The sequence below is a fragment of the Zootoca vivipara genome, chromosome 2, assembly GCF_965207765.1.
Source record: "Zootoca vivipara chromosome 2, rZooViv2.hap1.1, whole genome shotgun sequence".
NCBI lineage: Eukaryota > Metazoa > Chordata > Lepidosauria > Squamata > Lacertidae > Zootoca > Zootoca vivipara.
The window spans coordinates 67,946,547-67,968,726 of record NC_142584.1 but is presented as its reverse complement, the minus strand read 5'-3'; the positions used below and the strand labels follow the sequence as shown (position 1 = coordinate 67,968,726).

Genomic DNA, 22,180 nt, shown 5'->3' with positions numbered 1-22,180 from the left:
TAGGGGACTGGCTATGTAGTTGCTTGGGCATATGATCAATTTCTTTTCCTGGAGTTCTGCTGGCACACTTGCTGTCTTCCTAAATCTTTATTTGTTAATCCCCAGATGGATATATTCCCGTACCGCAACCCCAATTATGTGATAGAGCTCAAAAGTGTTGTCAACAGGATTGCTGGTGTCATGGGAACTAGGGCAGTAGGTGCCATTTTTTGCATAAAAGTATACCATACATTTAGGGATGCGGGTGGTGCTGTGGTCTAAACCACAGAGCCTAGGGCAGGCATCCCCAAACTGTGGCCCTCCAGATGTTTTGGCCTACAACTCCCATGATCCCTAGCTAACAGGACCAGTGGTCGGGGAAGATGGGAATTGTAGTCCAAAACATCTGGAGGGCCAAAGTTTGGGGATGCCTGGCTTAGGGCTTGCCGATCAAGTTGGTGGTTCGAATCCCTGCGACGGGGTGAGCTTCCGTTGTTCAGTCCCAGCTCCTGCCCACCTAGCAGTTCGAAAGCACGTCAAAGTCCAAGTAGATAAATAGGTACTGCTCTGGCGGGAAGGTAAACTGTGTTTCCGTGTGCTGCTCTGGTTTGCCAGAAGGGGCTTAGTCATGCTGGTGGCCCCATGACCCAGAAACTGTCTACGGACAAACGCCGGCTCCCTCGGCCTATAGAGCGAGATAAGCGCCGCAACCCTAGTCATCCATGAGTGGACCTAATGGTCAGGGGTACCTTTACCTATACCATACATACAGATCCTTTTCTCAATACTTCAGAGCAGGACCAGAGGTATTTTATCTATTTGTTATCAGCAAACAGGTAGTTAGACATCGTCACCTATTTTTTTTTGCCACAAATCAACTTTTCCCATTGAGAAACAAAATTTGGTTTAGGCTTTATTTCTTCTAGAAAGAAGCCTAGACTGGCATCTATAATCAAAATCTTCCAAAAAAAAACCTATACAAAGACATATTTTACAAAATATACAGGAAAGTTTTGCCAAAAATGAGAAACAGTACAAAGTAGGCAGATATAACAATGTAAAATCACATTAACACTTCCTCAACTGCTCCACAGGACAGGTGTGGGTTTTAGACTACACAAATTTAATAGCATGACACATAAATTTACACTATATACAAAAATGTATAAAGATCCAGCACCCCCTTTTAATCTAAGTTATGGTTCTTCCAACATGAAGCTGTGGTGCTTTGTGTTTTATGATCCACAAAGAGAAGCATTACACACTGGAATTAATGGAAATCCTGAAACCGGAAGTAAGTTAAGTAAGTAACTGCAATGCCTCCAAGGTCATAAGGTTTTTAACAGTCTGTTTGGGGAAAAATTGGGTGAGATGTTTCATGCTTTTCTGCTTCTAAGATGGACAGAGCTTATTCCATTTCAGTGAATCGAGCAAACATAGCTTTCCGTACTGCATCTTTGTAAGAGTCTGCTGTGGAGACACCATAAGAACTACCTTTTGCTCCTAGCCCAGCTCCCCTCATTCTCACTTGAGCCTGCAAAGAAACACAGGTATTTTTACAGCAGCAAAGTAAATATAATGACCACAGAAGTTACGTTTCATTCATCACAAGTCTCAATGGGTGAACAACACCCCACCTCTGAAAAATAATTTAAACTCACTTTTTAGCCAAGCAAGTATGATTCCCCCCCCCCCAAAAAAAATATTCCTCAGGTATGCTGTCCCAATTCAGCAACCTTTTTTTGGGCCAGTGGACACATTTGGGAAAGTGCCATGAGTGTTAATCAGAAAACGTCTGCCATGGTTAACACAAAATGGCTGTCACATCCATAAAAGCAGAAAGAAACAGGAGCACAAAATGGTGTGAGCAAGTGTGCCCCCCAATGGGAAAGTCACCTAAATCTGCACTGCCACACTTGCTCATGAGTTCTGAGCATCTCTCCTCTGTTCAAGAGAGATGGAAGCGTGGGCATGTTTAAGACACTTAGTGTAATTCAGATTTTAAAACAACTTTTAAACTATCTAGGACAGGCACCCCCAAACTTTGGCCCTCCAGATGTTTTGGACTACAACTCCCATCTTCCCCGACCACTGGTCTTGTTAGCTAGGGATCATGGGAGTTGTATCCCAAAACATCTGGAGGGCCGCAGTTTGGGGGTGCCTGATCTAGGATGATAACCATATACAACTCATCCTTGCTTACCTCAATGGGGGCTGTGATACCTTGGCATTTCCTTCCTAATCCTGAACCTTCCCTCCAGCCCATAGCTTGAAGCATTTTGTTGCCAATATTACTATGGTCAATGCCATCTTTTGTGGGCTGTTCATAATTCCTAAAAAAAAGAAGAACACATAGTTAAACTAAGGAAGATTTAGAGAATTTTATTTTAACTGTAAAATGGTAAAATATTTCAAATACATACACGGTGCCTGCATCAAACACTTTTTTCCGCTTTGGCTCAGGTGGCTCTGGTATGCCGTATTTCTCACGTCTTTCAGCTGCTCTGTCTCTGTATTTCATCTGAAATTATATCAATTTCATCAACTTCTCAACTCATTGTCAACCCCAGCACATACTCTAGTACTCTTCTGCCTCTAAGTATCAAAACAATGTGGCATCTATTGATATAGGCAGCATAGAACGCAAGAGAGTCAAGTACAATATCCAAACAGTAGAGAAACAGAGAAAGAACGGATGCACACCATACAGACTGATCCCACTCTATTGCTACTGGATTCAATTACTGTATATTCAGGCGTATAAGACGACCCCCAACTTTTCCAGTTAAAATATAGAGTTTGGAATATACTCGCCGTATACCCCTGACTTTTGAATACATAAAGTACATGCATGGCAATCATTCTGCACATTTTGGCTGCGTAACTAGTTGATATAAAATCTTTATTCCCAACCCCAAAAGACACATGTAAACGAGATGTACTATTTTCTATGTGTTCCAGAAAACTAGGACACTGGAAGCTCCTAAATGTCAGGGGTTGGCAAGATATACAGGTGAAACTCGGAAAATGAGTGTATTGTCGAAAAGTGCAGTTATTTCAGTAATGCAACTTAAAAGGTGAAACCAATATGAGATAGATGCATGACATGCAAAGCAAGATATGTCAAGTCTTTATTTGTTATAATTTTAATTATTTGTCGTTAGGCGGGTCAATTATAAATGGAATGTAATTAATGAAATGTAATAGTGATGTTTATTTTTGTATTATTGTAACCATTTGTTTTATTACTGTGGAATTTCCCAAAGAAAGCATTTGTAAACATTAAAAGAAAAAGAAAAATATAGTTGCATTACTGAAATAAATGCACTTTTCGACGATATTCTAATTTTCTGAGTTTCAACTGTATTCCTTCTCCTTGAGCTTTTTTCAACTACCAAGTTTCAATCCAGGACTTCCCATCTTTTACTTATTTCGTGTTTGAGAACCATAGTTTGCATTTCTTCCATTCCAATTTCTTTTTGAAAGCAACAGAATTAACCCAAATCTTGGGGATCGCAACAGAATGCTTGTGGAATGGTTGCCTGGGGGCTGAATGAACACCTCAAAATCTATTGTCTTGTTTACATACCACTCACCTCTCTCTCACGCATTTCCAAGGCTTCAAGCTCTTGCTCTGATAGTCTCGATCTCCTGTAGATGTCCATGTTTTGCTTTATAGGAAAAAACAGTCATCAAAATTGAACTGACACTTGCGCAGGAAGCTATTTTTTTTTTTAAAAAAAAACTTTTCTATTTAAGACTACTTTACGGTTTTATTCCTAATGAGCGATATCCATAAGTAATAAAACACTGCAAGTGAAAAGCTCAATGCCACATACTATTTTGTCTATGTAAAAAGACAGACAAAATTTGTGCGCACCCCCCGCCCTCCATCATGTGGGATACAACCCTGTGGAAAGTATCCCAACAGAAGACATAGACAGGCATAATAATATTAAGTGTGCTCCAGCTCACTACTGCCCCCCACCCCGCAAAGCCAGGGCTATTCTATCAACTACTCTGTGGAACAACTAACATTTTTTATGTTGATATTGCTTATTGTGCTTTTTAAAATGGAGTTTAGTAATACTTAGTAGGGTGAGATATAAGTAACTATAATTATGACAAGGTTCAAACTACAGAGGGAAAAGAGGGAAATATCCACTTGTCCAGAACCTTTTTGACCACCTTCCATGCTCCCCACCCCCCAGGCCAAGCCAAGAGAACAAGTTGATATTCTGTTTTTTGGGGTGGCAACTGTACAATTCTGCAATATTGAGTTTATTGTTTGAAGAAGTTGATTACCTTATGAAGATCAGAGAGCTGTTGGTGCCTGACTAGAGCTTCTTTATTTGGAAACTGCCTTCTACATAACAAACAGGCCATTTTTTTCCAGTCTGTTAGTTTTTCTTCCTCATTTTCCAGCCTTTCCAAGAAATCCTCTTCATTATCACTGTCTCCGCTATAAGCAGCCACCAATCCACGCTGGAAGAGTAGTAATGTCATTTTAGCCCAATAAATACAAGCTGCCAAGTTCTATCACACTAAAGGGCAGCAGGTGATAGACAATAGATTGTTATGGGCTCTACCAGGTACTAGAGCAGGCATCCCCAAACTTCGGCCCTCCAGATGTTTTAGACTACAATTCCCATCTTCCCCGACCACTGGTCCTGTTAGCTAGGGATCATGGGAGTTGTAGGCCAAAACATCTGGAGGGCCGTAGTTTGGGGATGCCTGTACTAGAGGGTTGATATAGGCCACTGCTGTTCTACAGCTCAACATGCTTGACAGAGGCACCCTATGAACATGTAAACTGCATTTGATTCCCTGACAAGATTAGAACTCTACTGAATGTCCCATATCCCATAACTCTAAGGTGTTGCTTTACTTCCTTTTTAGAAGGAAGACTCTAAAGAGAAAGGAGTTACTGTAAAGATCAGTTTCCCAGCAAAGAACAACAAAGTTTCATCACAATGGCCAACTGCCCTTTTGCAACTCCAAAGATTAAAAGGGTCCCAAAACACTCCTTCCTGTTTTCAGTACCTCTATGTCTGCAAACTTCTAGATTATTGCATAAAGGACACGGAAGCCTAAGCTAACATGTTTAGCTGAAATAAGATTAACCACTAAATATAAGCTTGGGGACGGGGGGACGGGGACTGATTCTTGCTCCATAACAAAAAGAACAGGTGTTTCACAGCTTAAAGGAAGCACTAGCCAAAACTTATTTATGAAGTAGGCATGTTAACAAAAACCTTAAACAACACTGTCAGTACAAGTTTCCATTCACTCACTTTCAGTGGGTTGTCATCTTCACCACCATTCTTTATAACTTCTGTTATTATCTGCTGTCTCTCAGACAAGGTACCCTGAAGAAAGAAAGAACTGATAAGCCCAAAGACCGTATACAATATCCTTTTTAGATACTAAATCTTACCAACCTTTACCTTTTTCTCAAATAGAGCAAAGCCAGCATCAGCTGCTGCAGATTCTCGCCTTTCTTCCTCCCTTGCATTCAGAGGCTGGAAGCTATTCTTGAAGTTCTCCTTCTGTTTGTTTAGGCTCTTAGCCCAACGTTCCATGTCTTTAGCAATCTGAATAGGGAAACATTGACATAAATTCAGTCTATACCAATAAAACAAATCAAATTTCGTATCTGGATACAATACCACATTTTCTGCACCTATAGATTTCAGGTTATTCACATGCAACTCAATTTTGTCAAATGAGTTATCAAACTAGTGTGAAAAGACATGTATTTGGAAATCTTTAATAACCAACTCAAGTGTTTAGTTTGTTGTTTAAAGGTTATATTACTAAATTGCCTAGGTTCACTAGAGGTGTCATTCTGTTAGTGATTTGAGCATATTGGGACCCATTAATGATGTAAACATGTAACCATCTTTCTAGTAAATATACTTTTTTCTGCCTGCTTATGGTGCCAAATACTTTAAGCTATCCAGTTTTTCACTTAATATTGTTAATAAGACATGCAATTTTCATTACGTGATTTAAGTAAAAAGAGTGTTTTGTGTTCAAACATGCAAACTGATCTTATCAATTAAAGCTGTCATTCTGATAATCACCTGCTGAGCTGTTTTACTCTTGGGCTTCTCTTTCTTCTCTTTCCCATCTTTTGTGGAAGATGCATTACTTTGATGGTAAGATGTACCCTCTGCTGCAGGCATGTAGGTCTCTTTCTCACCATCCCAATAAAGATACTGCTGTGTTATCGCATTGTAGTAGTACTGAGGGGGGAAAACCCATATCTATTCATATTTATATCCTATAGATCAAGTCACCTTTCAAAAAAAATTTCCTCATATGCAACTCGTGTAGAGACTGATACCAAAACCAAGAACAAATTTGAGCTAAATTTGGATTGTTACGGGTTCACATTATTAATCGACAGAGAAACTCTCTATGCAGCCCCTGATTTTCTGAAATATAGTCTGTTTGTGCAAACATTGTTTCAGATAATACCAAAGATTTGAAAGACATACCAATCAAATGGCTACAAGGCAGCTTGTGAACAGCACATGCATGAATGCACATGTCACTACTGCAAATTAATACCGTTTCCCCTATTTTAAGACGTAGTCATAAAATAAGCCATAGCAGAATTTTTAAGCATTCAAGGAATATAAGCCATACCCAAAAAATAAGACATAGTGATAGGCACAGCAGCAATGCCGGCCGCGGCAGGAGGAAGAGGAAAAGATTAATACATCCCCTGAAAATAAGCCAGAGTGTGGTGTTGTTTTTTTAGGAAAAATAAATATAAGACGGTGTCTTATTTTCAGAGAAACACGGTACCAAGCTGGACAATTGGTCCTTCTACCCCAGTACTCTCCACTGACAGTAACTGTTCAAGGCCTGGGAGACAGATTACTCCCAAAGTTGCTAATCCAGTACTGAATGACACTCTGTTTCCAAAAGGTATGCACGATTCAGCACAGGTTATGACCCCATGTTATTTTTAGTTGATTAAAAAGAGCTGGGAGCACTGTTTACCTGGGAGTTTGGATCATAATAGAGCCCTGTTACAGGATCATAATAGAAACCTGATGATTCATCATATTGGTATGTAGAAGTATCTGGAACAGCTGAAAATTTAGAAGTGTGAGCTATTATTAACTGCGTGTGTTAAATCACCATTACTTAGTAGATGTCAAGAAAACCACAAATCGCAACAGTAAATATGAGAAAGCAGTTGTCTGACCAACTTGCTCATAACGAACTAATGAAATGAAGTAGCTAGTCTTGATCAACCCTAGGTCTGAGACACCCAAAAGCAGCAATGCTGATAATCATTCTCGACTCCCTTTTACCTGTTTTCGGTATCACTCATTTCCTTCAGCAGTGCCTTTGCCCTTTCATTTTGCCTCCCAACCCCCCCAACCCCAAAAGGTCTTGGATATTCTCACTTCAGGAAAACACTGCAGCGGATTAAAAACAAAGTTCATCCTATCCACATGCTTACTTTTGTCCTAAAAATGGGCACTGTCAAGACGTATGAGTGTAAACTGCTGTCTATTTCCACTGATTACTTGGAAGGGAAGTTTGCTTACCATACTTGGTGCCAGGGACCACGCCAGTTGGAGATGCTGATGGCACCTGTGCACTAGTGCCTGGCTGTGCTACTTGTGTCTATAGAAAGGGAGGGGGGACAATTTAAAAATAGGATCTTTAAAAGTTACAACAATTGTTCAATAACTTACACTGAGTCCTCCTCAACCTGGTGCCCTCCAGATGTTTTTTTAACTACAATTCCCACCAGCCAAATCAGGATGGCCAAAAGCAGAGTGAACTGAAGCTGACGCCCAAAACATCTGGAGTTCACCAGATCTCGAAGAATGCCTTAAATGAACCTATCCAGTATACTACATACAGTACAGTACAGGTCAATACTTCCAAAATGGAGTTTACACAGGCAAGCTCTACTAAGCCACACCAATATCTTTCAGACGAATGTACCTTCCAAATTATTATAACCTAAAGTCTCAGTCCAACAGAATACAGATTGTATTTACCGGAGAATCGGGAGAGCTGGTCTGTTGATTATATAACTGAGGACTCTGGGAAACAACAGCTGCTGTAGTAGCACTTGTCACTGGAGTACCTGGCAACAGAGTTATTAGAAGTTCAGCAAAGCAATCTGAAAAACTACAATAGCACTTTGTTACTCCAACTAGAGCAGGCGTGGCCAAACTTGGCCCTCCAGCTGTTTTGGGACTACAACTCCCATCATCCCTAGCTAACAGGACTAGTGGTCAGGAATGATGGGAATGGTAGTCCCAAGTTTGGCCATGCCTGAACTAGAGCATTTAGATTTTCTAGACTGTTCAAATACAGAAACTAATTGTTTACTCTTGTATACCACTCTACTGAATGCAGAGACCAGCACTGAATATTCCATACAGATCTTGCACAGGAACATGGGTAAGTAGAATTTTACCACAGTAATAGGAAGAGGAAACTGTTACCTGATATTGTAGCTGTATCTGTTTCCAATGTTCCTGCTTGATTCTGGTAAAACTGCTGATAATCCTGTGAACACTATGCAAAGAATTAAGACAAAATTACTTGTGTGATCCATAATATAAATAGACAGGCTTGGCTCTTAACAAAAGGAAATTTATAAAAGTCCTGGAAGTTCTGCTACCTGCCCTGTATAATTCTTTCCACCCGGCTTGGGAGGGCAGGCCTTGACTGACTCCAGCTACAAAAAGCTAAGGCTGCTAAAGAGGTCGGAGACCATTTTGGTTCTCTCTTTAGTGCAGACCCGGGTCATCAGGCCTGAGCTGTTACTGCCACCACCCACCATGAACCACCATTGGCAGGACTGGCTGCAACGGCAGCAGATACACTCCATGTTTAAGATAATATTTTATTCTCTTGTTAATTATGCTGTTTTAAATGTGCATTTTGTATTTGACTTCCTTTAGCAATGTTTTCTTATGAAATGTTTAAGATATTTTTGTTGCATTAAATTTGCATTCTGTGGTTTACTTCTTTTGTAATGTTGTACTTTGAAATCTTCAGTTTCCTGTTATGTTGTTTTGAATATATACTTTGACTTTCTTCAGTAATGTTTGATTTTGGATTGTTTTATTTGATGTTTTAATGTGTAGTAAACAGCTTTTGAGATTCCCCCTCCTTTAAAATATAGTGTGGTATAGAAATGAAATGCATAATAATGATGACGTTTTCTGCCTCCTGGAGGGTTGGGGAATCTTCTGGATAATGCTGTCTAAGGTTCAGCTTAATTGCAAAAAAACTGGGGAAGAGCCCAATCAAATTTTGGGACGATTCATTATCCTCCGAGAAGCTCGTTGGCCCCCCATCTCATAGCCCTGGATAGGCTTTTTGGAGTGGGGTGGGAAAAAGGGGAAACTTTCTGTCAACTTCTTTCTGTTCGCTTGTGAACTGTGGCTTGGATCCTAAGATAATATTAATCATACGTACTTGAGTGTACTGGGTATAGCCATCCTGTCCCAGCTGGAGGTAGTTGAATTCAACTGCTCCACCTTCTCCACTTTGAGGCTATAAAATTAAAGGATATGGTAAAGTAAATAACCAAACCAAACCAAACACAAAGGCTGTTTAGATGGCTACTTAAATTGATGGAATAAGGCAAGGTCATTAACAACCATCCATTTTAGACTCAGATCCCCTACCTGGGTTGATGACCACTGGGCTGCAGCAATGGCTGTACTAGCAACAGAGAAAGCACTGACACGATTACCATCTGGGAGAAGCAAATCCCTAAAAACAAGAAAAACATCTAAGAACATTTCACAGACAACCTGCTATCATAAAAAGCTTCAAAACACCATTTCATTTCAGTTTTAACACTGACATTTGCAAATATAGCAGCAATACCAATTTCCAATTCTTTACCATTTGGAGAAAATTTGACATACATTTTAAATATGAAAGAGCAACAGTTAATGAAACTCACTTCCTGGCACTTTTGGCAAAATCCACACCAATCGTTTTGCCATCTATTTTAAGAGGTGGCTGAAGACTCTGCAAAATTTGCAACAGCTGAGAAGCATCCTAGAAAAAAAGTAATTGCAGGTATTGGACAAAGCTCAAATTAAAACACAAAATTCTTGCTCAGAAGGGCACTGAGCTAGGCAAGCACATCACATGGACTGCATACCTTTACACAAGATTTTGTTCTATTAAGAGTATTAATGGCCTGATACAATGCCACTGACTGATAAGATGACCAAATGCTGTACCATTCTCACCACATTTAAGAAGTGTCTTGTCCACTCATTTAATACTATGTAAGCCATAAATGTGGTACTTCAATAAGATGATACTCCAAAAGTTGCTTTAATTCCACTACCTCTCCAAAGCTAGAGAAGGTGCAATTGCTCAGGATGCTGCACATCTCACTGAACTTGAATATGATCAGGAAATAGGACTTTTACTTCTTTCCAGTGACCATATGCGAAATTCAGTATCTAAGTGAAAAAAGTATGTTCTCACCATTGCTGAAGACAATTGTACAAAAGCAAAGCCTCTATTTTGTTGGGTCTGTTTGTCTTTAATAAGTCGGATGTTATTTACTGCCAGTGAAGCATATGGTGACAGCGCTGTCATGATCGATTCCACTACTGTGTGAGGGGCTATGTTTCTGAGAATAAGAGCTAGGGGAACAAATAACAAGTTATTAAAAGATGCTCCGTATATTACCCTTTAAGTGTAAGAATCCACCAAATTCATGATACGTTGTAAGTTTAAAAATATTGTATTAATATTTTGCAATAACACCTAAGGTATATTGATATAGTCATTTATATGTTACACTCACTATCACAGGAATACATTAGTAAGATGTAGTTTTAAATATGAGTACAAGCAACCCCTGATTTATGTGGGAGTATGTTATCGGTCATTGTGCACAATGGTGGAATGCGTATAAGCTTCCCCCACCTCCTCTTTTCTAGCGATTTCTGGGGCGGGCGTTTGTCACTTGGAATCACATAAATCGGTTGATGCCTGTATGTTAGAACTTCTTAGTATAAATATGAAGCTAGAGAGGAAGCCTTTCCTATATGTACGAAGAATGGGGAGCAGGAAGAACCCCAATAAAGAGAATCAAGTCTTATAGGAAATAGCATGACTGCAGGGGAGGAAACAATTGGGGGGGGGGTTCTTGTCGACAGCAAGGGACCCACAAAGGGGAGGGAGAGCAGTGAGTAAAGGGAAAACCAATTCTCAAAGTGCCAAAATGTTTTATTATGCTTAACATTATTTCATAATTAGAAAATTTCGTTATCAAGAATAGCTTACAATATCTGCAGCAAAGCATTTTGAAACTTGAGAAAATTTTGAAACTTGAGCCATTGGTGAGAAAGAAAAAGAAGAGTAATGTATTAAGGAGGGGAAGCAGGAGTATGTGCTCCTAGAGTGGTGGTAGAGAAAGATCAGTTTTAAAAACATCAACAGAGAAAAGCATGCTTGAAGACTGAGGGGGGGAGGGGGGTAAAGAAAGCCCTGCAACAGCTGTGAGGGCTAAATTTGGGTTTCAAGTGTCCTGAGCTAAAACGATCTCATACTACTTATAAATCTCTGGGTTACTGTGCTTCAGCACCTTGGATTTTTGCCCTATGGTCTACTCTTCAGAAATGAAAATGAAAATATTTAATCAAATCTATGGGGATCTTGGTAGGAAATGGACTTCTTGCAACACACTTCGGCCAACCAATCCCACAGTATAATAGAAGACTTGAGACTTTACTCACTATCACAGTAGTAGTCTACAGACTGAACAGCCTCTGGTCCTCCAGGTGGTACCTCCTGTTCTGAATCTTTATTGCAAATCAGGAAAAATAATTTTAATCATGCAGTAACTTAAGTTGATACATCAAGACGGTTCTACTATGTCAGAGTAAGAATGACATGCATAATTAATAATTGTGAAATAAAAGTATCTATTTAGTGTAAGTTACTCAAATAGAACTTACCAAATTTATCTGCTCCACAACGGAAGCATTTTAGACGCCTTCTGAAGTTGTAAAGGCAGCACTAACAAACAAACAAATCCATTACATTTTTAGATCATTCAGCTGATGAAGCTTGCTGTAGCATACCACATTTATACCAATTAATTTAAAGTGAAACTGTTACCACATATAATCATCTGCAGCCTTCAGATACCAGTCTCAACAAACTTTACCCGTTCACACAAATAGCAATTCTGCAAGTAGCCTCTATAAAATAAACTAGCCTATCCTCTATAGCATTTTCTTAGCAATGCCCATCTTTCTATTGAAATATTACAGAATTTGGAGTAAACATTGTTCAGTGTTTGAAAAGAGCTAGAGCTCACAGTTCCATCAGCTGCATGGGTCTATAGCCCTGGAATGTGCATTAAGAGCAGATAAAGGAAAACACACAGAATTTCTCATCGTTTTAGAACACCATACCATCTCTACATAAAGCCAATAATCAGTGGCTTTCGCCTTTAAAGTTTGTTAACCTTTCTATTTTCTCATATTTATCCCCAACTTTTCTTCCAATGTGGAACCCAGGGAAGTGTACTAGTGGTCCCCAGAAAGTCACCAAACCAGGCACTGAATACTAGAGACAGACCTGCTTAGCTTTAGCAAGGAATGGCCTCACACACCTTCAGATCATTCCCTGGGTATGTATATTCTTGCTCAACTGTTTGTACTTGTTTGTGGCAAGCCTTATACTTTATTTAAATTTTGCTGTAATAGCTCTGAAATTTAAATGTTACTAAAATTTAATAGTCACTTCCATGGATGTAGCCAATAATGATTAATGAAGTTAAATAGCAACTAGGAAAGATGTGAAACATTGCTTTACCTTGTTGCAAAGCCAGTCTTCAAATTTAGGCCTGGGATTACTGTAGTGCATTGCGATTTGTTTCCCTTGAATCAACAGTTTTTTCTGCAAAAAAAGCACGTTTTGTTATTCCTGTATCACGGCACAGATGTCCATTTTCCCATGGCAGAGCACACTTCGGAGGATTCAGTGCTCATGAATTAAATGGACAACATATGGGGAGGACGTAGAGAACCAACCACCGCCTCCTACACTCTGCCCATTCAATCCTGCAGGAGGACACGGGCAGTAAGAAAATGGGATGTGCAGTAAAAGTAAACGGAATCAGGGAGTGTTGATCAAGCTGCCAAAACTAAGCGCTGACATGGAACCAGGAAATGTCTCAAAGGAGACCGAGTCCTACTGGCATAGCAACACGCTTTAAAAATATTGTCAAGTGATTGCTTCGCTTCTTTCCCAACTCCAAACACCCTAGAATTTTAAAACTTCAAAACAAATGGACTGTTTTCAGTTGCTTTCTTCATGAAGTGCCCCTTGAAAGTAATTTCTCCCAAGAAGACCCTGGTTAGCTTCCTGGAGGCTGAACAAAAGGTCATTAACTGAACACATGTTCAGTATGAATCTTTTTTGACTAATTCATCAGTTCACATAAAAGCTTGTATAAGAAATTTGCGTTCTTCAGACAGTAGCTTTCTTCAAATAACTACAATGCTACTGAAATTTCACAATAGGGTAACAGTTGATTTTGCTCTCAGTGCCCCTTCAAAGTTAAAATGACGTTATAAATTATTAGCTGCTTAACTGTATACGAAGAAGCCAAGTTTCTCAACTTAAACTTTATTGATTCCTACATATACATAGTTCCTCTATGCCTCCCCTAATTTCTGTAAGCCATTAACAGCTATTCATTCAGAGAGATGCACCTTTAAGTATGTTGAGATGTGTATGCTAAACCTAATTTTTAGCTAAAATATTACGTCCGAAAGTAAAGTTCTAAATATAAATGGCATGAAGAAACTTAAAGTATCTGGTAGATCTAGGGTGCATATTTCATCCTTTTATTGCTAGAGTAGGCAAGTAAGGGGAAGGTTGAAGGACCCAGAACAAACTGGGTTATGCACACACACGTTGCTGGCATATTTACACTAAATCATGTTTGTCTGACAGTTAGCAACAGGGCCACTGGGGAGATTTGACTACTTTTCCCTATGCTAGAGGATGTGTGGTTATTTTTTGGAGTGAATTTGAAATTTATTCAGTAAGATGAATACTGATATAGCTTTGTATATGTTAAAAATTGTGCAGAGTTTACTAGTAAATCCAGTTAATGTTAATTCAGGCACCCATGTGTGCCACCAATGCATGCTATGGACATCATAAAAGTCATTTAATGTATGCAAGGATTAGGTACTCTTTCAGCTTAATTGCTGTGGTGGTTGCCCATGATATGAAGTCCACAGAAATACTCATTATACTTCCAGTTATTGGATGTCAGAAGTGGAAAAATTCAGCAAGAGATGCATTTTCAATCTTGTTTTTAAGCCACAATAATTGTATTTCTGCTCTTTATAGATTTTTAATATCTCCACCAGCTGCATAGGTCTAGCTTAACAGCAATTCAGTAGGAGAGAGGTTTTGCTATGAAAAACTGAAGTATTGGTAATCCAGAAGCATACCAATGCACTGGAAATAAGTAGGAAGATATTTCAGTATTATTTTAATTACCATTTTTTGTTGATTACATTAGTAATACTGCACAATGTTCCACTTTCATTTGTTAAGTAATATTGAAAAGGCATATGTGTTACTATAAAAGTGCAGCTGTAGTTTAATAGATTGCCCTTTCACAGCTAGCGCTAGCATAAAGCACACATACAGTATTGCTGCATTCAGAAAAAAGCCTATATGGTTTGAAACTTGAGATGTTACTATGGAAATAATGTTTAGAGACCAAATCAGTCAAGTAAAATGCTATACATTATTACTATCAGAATAGTAATATGCTGATTTTATAACAGGCGGTTTGGCAAATCTATTGGGGCTCTCTAGCACTATGCAAACACATTTTGAAAATTTTAACATATACAAAGCTTTTAAATCTTTAGGAAGTCATGGTTTTGGAACAAACCACTCCTTCAGCCTTTCATTTATTCCTTTTTAAAAACTGTACAGACTTGTTCCATTTTCAGGAATAATCTAGACTTTGTGAGTGAAGCAACCTGATTGGCTTCCATCCAGCTGGTAGCATCTTGAAAGTGATAAAACTCCACGAAGGCGAAACCACGGCTTACACCTAGAGACAGCATTCAGATATAGACGGGATAGTTGTGTTAGTCAGTTCCTTTAAAACAGGTGAATCTCTCTCCAACTGCTTCATTACTTCATGACAAAGCAGTTTTATAAATGCGACGTCAACTCTGAATTTGCTTCTTGTTTTGCCATGGCAAGGAAACCAAGCTGCCTTAACACCTGAATGGGATCCATGTTTAAAGGTAACCATGCAATGAACTACTAAAGTTTAAAAACAAATTAACAGTGTTACTTACCATACCCTTTAATATATAAAAATCTGAAGGCTTCTTCCACTATCTACAGCCTTTCAAAAGGCTAAATTCCTTACCCATGGCAAACCTTTCATTCTGATTGTACTTGCAGGTGTGGGGAAAACGTTTTAGGCCTGGGGAAGAGGAAGGTACTGCCAAAAAATAGGTTAACACTCTCACCTGTCTTTCTCTTCATCAGCCTTACATCCGCGGGCCGAGGGCCTTCACAGGACTCAATGATCTCGCGAATCTGTATGCAAGTTTAATTTTTAAAAAAACTATTACTATTAAAAATTGAGTGCTTTTCAAGATTATATAAGCTGTTTGTGCATTTATTCTAATGTAATCCAAATATTCTAAAGACAATAGTTAAATATTACTTACATCATAGTCTGTAACAGTGATAGGGAGCCCACGCAACATGATGGTCTTGCTTTCTTTCTCATCATTAATGTCATTTCGATAGTCATGCTCTCCATAGTCCCCATCAGAATGATATCCATCTTCTGATTTGTCGCTATTACGCCGCTCGCGTTCACGCTCTCTCTGCCAAGTGAGCATGTGTTTTAGCAAGCTAACTCTATAGCACTTTATCCATTAAAAAAAAAACAATCAGGACTTGTGAAAATCATTCAATCCATATTCAAACAATCCTTTCTTTGCTTAAGAAACGTGATACATTTACTTTCTACAGTCAGTATCCGGAAAAAATATTGGCCATATGAGCTCCATATAGTAAGTAAAGCTAGGAAATGTACCATTTATTAACACAGGAAACAGCACAATACAAAAACACTCATTATGCCAGGGATAAGGAACCTGTAGCCCTCTGACAATCAAGGTTCTCCAACCACCATCAGTCCCAGCCAGAATGGACAATGGTCAAGGATGATGGAAAATGCTAACCAAGAGTATTTGGAGGGCCACCTGTTTCCCATTTCTCCATAACAGTAACCAAAGTTAAAACATGTGTTGTTCAAAACTTTCCATGCACACAGACATTACGCTCACCTCAGGACTGTCATAATCTCTACCATCATAATCTCTGCCATCATAATCTTTGCCATCATAATCCCGACTATCGTAATCCCGGTAGTCATCGTATCTGTCACTTCTGCGCTCCTCGCTAGATCTTTTATAGTCAGAATCCCGTCGACGACTTCTGGAGTCCCGCTCATCACGATCATCTCTATCTATGATAGAGCCGTATCTTCCACTCCGTTCAGTTCTGCTCACACTACACAAAGAGATAGTCAAGTCAGACAGTTTGAAAAATGTAATTAATCAGCAACGCTTTTAACAGGATCAGCAGGGTTATGAAAAAAAATGAAATAAAGCCCCAAGTGGGGCATCATAGTACAATGGCTTAAAAGAGAGAGAGAGAGAGAGAGAGAGAGAGAGAGAGAGAGAGAGAGAGAGAGAGAACATGGCTATACAAGTAACTCCCAAATTATGTGGGGGCTACATTCTAAGTAACTGTGTCTTAAAGTGAAATCACATATGCCGTATTGGCCTGAATATAAGCCACACCTTTAAAATTCAAGGGGGGGGGGGAGGAGAGACAATACCTGAATATAAGCCACTCCCTTAAAATTCAGAAGGGATTCACACCTGTTCCGTTTTACCAAATCTTGTTTCAGCAGGGTAAAAGCAAATTTTTGTAAAGTTGCGAATTTAAGCCGCACTTAAAACTTTTCACAGTCGGAAATTGGGGGAAAAAGTGAGGCCAATACAGTATTTGAATCACCATTGAAAAAGCCTGCAAACACCCCACCCCTTTTTGTGTTAGTTCTGGATTCAGCGAAATGCACATGTGCAGTCACACACATATTGGATGTGCCTGAAATGGTCGCTGCCTGTAATTTGTATGTGATTCTCCCTTTTCATAAAGACCTACCCAGGAATATATAAAGGTGGCCGAGAGTAATTTCAGGTACAACTTTGACTAATAAGAATTATTATGCACTTGTGACTTTATAGGGAGACATTCATGTTAAGAAATCCTAACTAATATGTGTCCTTTGGTAAAGAATGTTAAATTGCAAAAAAAAAAATCAATTCTTTTCCTGTGATTTTTGCCTCTTTATAAAAAAATTCAAATTAATTGATGACTGACTAAATAGCTAACACTATAGAAGACAGCATGAAAATTGCACTCAATTTTTGCAAGTATATAAAACTGTAAATGTTGAAATTTGGCTGTTTTACATTGAATAAATAAAGGTTTACTTCAGGATTTTAGTTTTCAGGGCTACAATTCCAAAACAAATTGCTAGGTAATAAGCTTTGGGGGAGACGGGACTTAAGAAAACATGTATAGGATTGTTCTGTAAATTACTTAAGAGGACAACAAAGGTGTAGAAATGATTGATACATTAACTGCTTTTAAAATCCCAGTAGCATTTCACTGGAAAACTAATTCCCTACCTGCGTTTTTGGGGTTTGTTTTCTAGTATTTGGGACATGGCTAAAATGCTAAAAAAAAATACTTAATATGGATCTTACTTAACATTTGTAAAGACAAAAAATAAGAAATCTATTTGTTAAAAAATGAACTCCAAAATTGTTAGCTTTCAGGAATGATTTAAATTTACAGGGATATATGTCCTTATTTTCTGTTTACACTAGTGTGGTAAAATATACAAATAGTTGGGTCCTAAGTATCGTACAGTCTCTCTTGCTCAGGTTCTTGTAAGTAACGTATTAGCTCAGGGGTCCCCATAAGGCCTGGGGGCCGGATGCGGCCCAATTGTCTTCTAAATCCGGCCCGCGGACGGTCCAGGAATCAGCATGTTTTTACATTGGTGGAATGTGTTCTTTTATTTAAAATGCATCTCTGGGTTATTTGTGGGGCATAGGAATTCATTCATATATTTTTCCAAAATATAGTCCGGCCCCCCACAAGGTCTGAGGGACAGTGGACCGGCCCCCTGCTGAAAAAGTTTGCTGACCCCCGTATTAGCTCATTTTTAGCTGTGTTGTGTATTTCTTTAATATGTTAAATACACAACTGTTTTTCTATGTTAATACACACACAAAAGTGGTTCAAATGCTTTATAAAGACACTTATTTATTAAACACATTTTTACTCTTCCTTTCCATCAAAACAATCAAAGCAGCTTTTATTACTTTACCTGTGTAAGGTGAACACGTACAGGGAAAGCATCAACACAGGAGGAAAACATTTGGTGAAAGTGGTTGTGCATTTAGGACAGGCATCCCCAAACTGCGGCCCTCCAGATGTTTTGGCCTACAACTCCCATGATCCCTAGCTAACAGGACCAGTGGTCGGGGAAGATGGGAATTGTAGTCCAAAACATCTGGAGGGCCGAAGTTTGGGGATGCCTGTGCTACATATCCAGTATGCTAGACAGGCACAGGTGATTAATCTCAATGCATGGATAAGACAAGTGATGACAGGAGGGATTTAGAATTTTTAGGCACTAGGGCAGGGGTCAGTAATCTAAGGGCCATGGAGGTTGTTTGACTGGCCCCTGAGTTGCCCCCAAACTGAGTTGCGCCCTTGCGCGCTAAACCGCCACAGTGCGACGACTCACTTCCATGGCGCTGAAAATCGCAGGGGCGCATGCTCACGTGCACCCGCAATCTGGCCCACGGAGGGATCTCCGTGGGACGGATCCGGCCCAGGCAAGATAAACTTTGCACTAGGGGACAAAAGAAAGTGTTTCTCCACAGGAGGCAGTGATTACCACCAACTGGGATGGCTTTAAAAAGGGATCAGCATAAATTCATAGCTATGGCAGTGTGCTTTTTTACATACCTCATTGTCCAATGTTCCTTTTTGTTCTCATTTCGATAGGACTTCTACTTATTTAAAGAAACCTTACTCCATATACAGTAATTATTTGACTTTGCTAGTTAATTACATTGGCTTGATAGTACCCATTCTAACCTGCAATATACATTTTAGCTGAGCTTTTATTATTATAGTTTTGAACAACCCCCAAGCATTTTGAAGTTTCTTCTTTTGCAGTCGTGTGAGACTATCTTGACAATTGTTCACTTACATGTATGTTCAATTTGAAAGCATTATGGTCACTGTTTGTAGCCAATTCAATAACATTTACAAGTCACGAAAGGTGCTGGATGCCAAAGATCAAGTAGAGTAGAGGGTCACCACCATTCAAGGGCGCTGTCATTTAGAGTAACTAGAAATTTTACTTCTTTGTCATGAATGGATCTAGTGATGAGCAGTGAGGCGACCAAGTTTGCTGAACCCACCAAATCATTCAAGGTGTTAAGAACAAAAAGCATTGCAAGATACTCCAAAAGGATCCACCCAAAATGGGTAAATGGCTATTAAAATGGAAAATGCAATTCAACATAATCAAGTGTAAAATGATGCACATTGGGGCAAAACGTATCCCAATTTCACATGTGTTTATAGGATCCGAACAGGTAGTAACTGACAGGGAAGAGGACCTTAGTGAATAGTTTGATGAAAATGTTGTGTTGTGCAGCAGCGGTGAAAATGCTGATTTTCCTATTAAGGATATTAGGAAAGTCACTGAAAATAAAGCTACTGTATCATAATATGGTTATACGAATCTTTGGTTTGACCATACACAGAATATGGAGTACAATTATGGCTTCTGTTCCTAAAAAGGATGTTGTAGAGCTGAAAAAGGGAGACTGAATTTAATCATGGGGATTAAACAACCAACCCCCCCCCCCATGAGGAAAGGTTTCAACATGTGGGGCCTTTTAATTTAGAAAAGGGAAAGTAAGGAAGGACCTGATAAAGGTGTACCAAATTATGAATGATGTGCAGAAGGGGGCTAGAGAAAAGCATTTCTCACAGTACTTGGGATCATTCAGTGAAACTGAATGTAGGAAAATTCTGGACAATAAAAAATGTTTTTCCCCTCAGCATATAAAAATATGGAATTGATTCCTACAAGATCTAATAAGGGCCATCTTGGAAGGCTTTAAAAAAAGATTTAAACAAATCCATGACACTGGAAGCAATATGCCTCTGAATACCAATTGCCAAAGGTCCTATGTGGGCAGAGTGCTGTTGAACCCAAGTGCTGCTTGCAAGCTTCCCACAGGCATTTTGCTGGCTACTGTAAAAACAAGATGCTGGACAAGATGGGTATTTGGTGTGCTCCAACAAGGTGCATGCAAGCTTCCTACACAATTTAGAACCCTGATTGTCCAGGTTTTTGTATTGTAGAGCGAATAGGCACTCTGCTTCATAAGCTGTATCCCAAAAAGGCAGAAGCAGGGGCTATTCAAGTGACCATGCAGCCCCCCTGGCCACACATGTTCCCATCATGCAAGTAATGCTTGAAGATGGCTAAAGAGATATACCACAGATTTAGGAAACATCAGAAAAAAGTGTTTCTGAAATTGCAGCCACCATTATGTAATACTTCAATGTTTGCTTTTGCCTACCGTTTGTCTGAACCCATGGCTTGCCTTCAGTTCCTGATTAAACTGCTTCTAGTGAGTTGGATTGCCTATTTAGAAAACAAAACAAAATCAATCAATCAATGCAGACACCGATCATTTTAAAAGCATTGTGCAGAAATGCAAGGCTCCAAAATAATGCCTACAAAAACCTGGTCAGGCACCCTACTAATGAATGCCCCTCCAACAGCGTACTTTCAACTAAAAATTAGCTTTCAGTACCCTCGCTGCAGCAAAAAAAGAGAAAAATAACAAGATAATCAGGGAATCGCTGTAAAAGGTTTATCTGCAGAGCTGTTAAAAGGCACATTCAGATACCCACAAAAAGTCACGCTAAGGTACGCATATGTCGAGAAGGAATCAGAAGCGGAATGGCCACGCTGGTCTTGGTTAAATTAGACCAGAATAATCCTTTCTACAACGGGTGCCTCCCCCTGGGCATTGCAAGGGACTGGCGCTGACAGGGCGGCGTTTAATGGTGGCCGATATTCCGCAGGGGAGAGAGAGAGAAACGCAGGACGCAACCACACCTGCGGCGACCAACAATAGGGACCACAATAGCAATTATGCGGAGTTCTCCACAAACGCAATGAAGGGGAAGCGGCGACTCGGAGGAAAGGCGTTTCAAAGGACACCCAAAGCTGAAGCTCCTTCCCACCGAAGCATTTCCTAAGCCTCCCCCTGCTTCAGAGAGCGGACGGTTGGCGCTCCAAACCGCCGCAACCACCTCCGCCCCCCCCCCCGGCAAACAGGGCTCCCTATAGCGTCTCTTCTCTCTCTTTGCCGCCTCCGAAGTTGTAGAGGCTCCAGTTACGGCTTAAAAGTCCCATGAACAGCCAAAAAAAACCACCACCCTAATTCGTTATTCCCAAATCAGACTAAGGACTCTTCCCGAGTTCTTCTCTACTGACTATATAGCCGTCTCAGCATCGGAAGTCCGATTTTCAGTACCTACCGGCGAGGAGAAATGGGCCAAGGGCCGCCTCTGCCACCGCAACAGCTACAGCAGCAGCCACAGCAGCTTCTGTCAAACACCACAAAATGGCGCTGAAGGGGAGCTCGCCGTCTTCTACCCACAATCCCTCGCGCTCCCCGCCTCCTCCTCCTCCTCCTCCTGCTGGAAGCTTCCAGCGAGCCGCGAGCTCAAGAGGTGGGCTCTAGCTCCGCGCGGCCTGCTGGGTAGCGTCGCTGTGCTGCAGCCCAACCTTCGTTTATTGCGTTTCGCGGGGTGGGGGTGGCGGACGGAGGGCGAAGAGAGGGATTGTGCCCAAAAATGTTCGTGATGGGGCATCAGAGATGCGAAGCTGGTTACGCCCCGGCAAGATTGTAGGTCCCAAGTAGACCATGCGAAGTGCTTTCCTCTTGACTCCAGCATCTCCCGGGATTTCTTCACCGCC

The 22,180-nt window shown here is 40.1% G+C and overlaps 1 protein-coding gene across 2 annotated transcripts; it reads right to left on the bottom strand.

The window, feature by feature from the left end:
• Positions 1 to 879: 879 nt before the first annotated feature.
• On the bottom strand, positions 880 to 21,832 carry RBM5 (RNA binding motif protein 5). 2 transcript variants are annotated; one of them, XM_035105989.3, is made up of 25 exons: positions 21,739 to 21,832; positions 20,769 to 20,833; positions 16,362 to 16,587; positions 15,735 to 15,938; positions 15,531 to 15,600; positions 15,027 to 15,100; positions 12,829 to 12,912; positions 11,964 to 12,024; positions 11,742 to 11,807; positions 10,483 to 10,643; positions 9,944 to 10,041; positions 9,660 to 9,747; positions 9,448 to 9,525; positions 8,466 to 8,538; positions 8,013 to 8,101; positions 7,551 to 7,629; positions 6,994 to 7,085; positions 6,066 to 6,227; positions 5,427 to 5,573; positions 5,274 to 5,348; positions 4,285 to 4,464; positions 3,576 to 3,650; positions 2,403 to 2,500; positions 2,183 to 2,312; positions 880 to 1,513 (listed from the first exon to the last, which is right to left on the bottom strand). In XM_035105989.3, exons 2-25 carry the CDS (start codon positions 20,783 to 20,785, stop codon positions 1,388 to 1,390), a joined length of 2,553 nt encoding a protein of 850 aa, XP_034961880.1. In that variant the 5' UTR covers positions 20,786 to 20,833; positions 21,739 to 21,832; the 3' UTR covers positions 880 to 1,387. The 2 variants fall into 2 exon arrangements, with proteins under 2 accessions (XP_034961880.1, XP_034961881.1); XM_035105990.3 differs by having other exon boundaries at positions 15,735 to 15,896.
• Positions 21,833 to 22,180: the final 348 nt, after the last annotated feature.

Excerpts from the sequence above, each read along its gene's own strand:
- RBM5 (XM_035105989.3), bottom strand. Across the intron at positions 12,913-15,026 it reads GCTGGATGGAAGCCAATCAG|AAAAAACTGTTGATTCAAGG; the intron begins GTTGCTTCACTC and ends CTTTTTTTGCAG. Across the intron at positions 2,501-3,575 it reads TGGAAATGCGTGAGAGAGAG|ATGAAATACAGAGACAGAGC; the intron begins GTGAGTGGTATG and ends ATATAATTTCAG.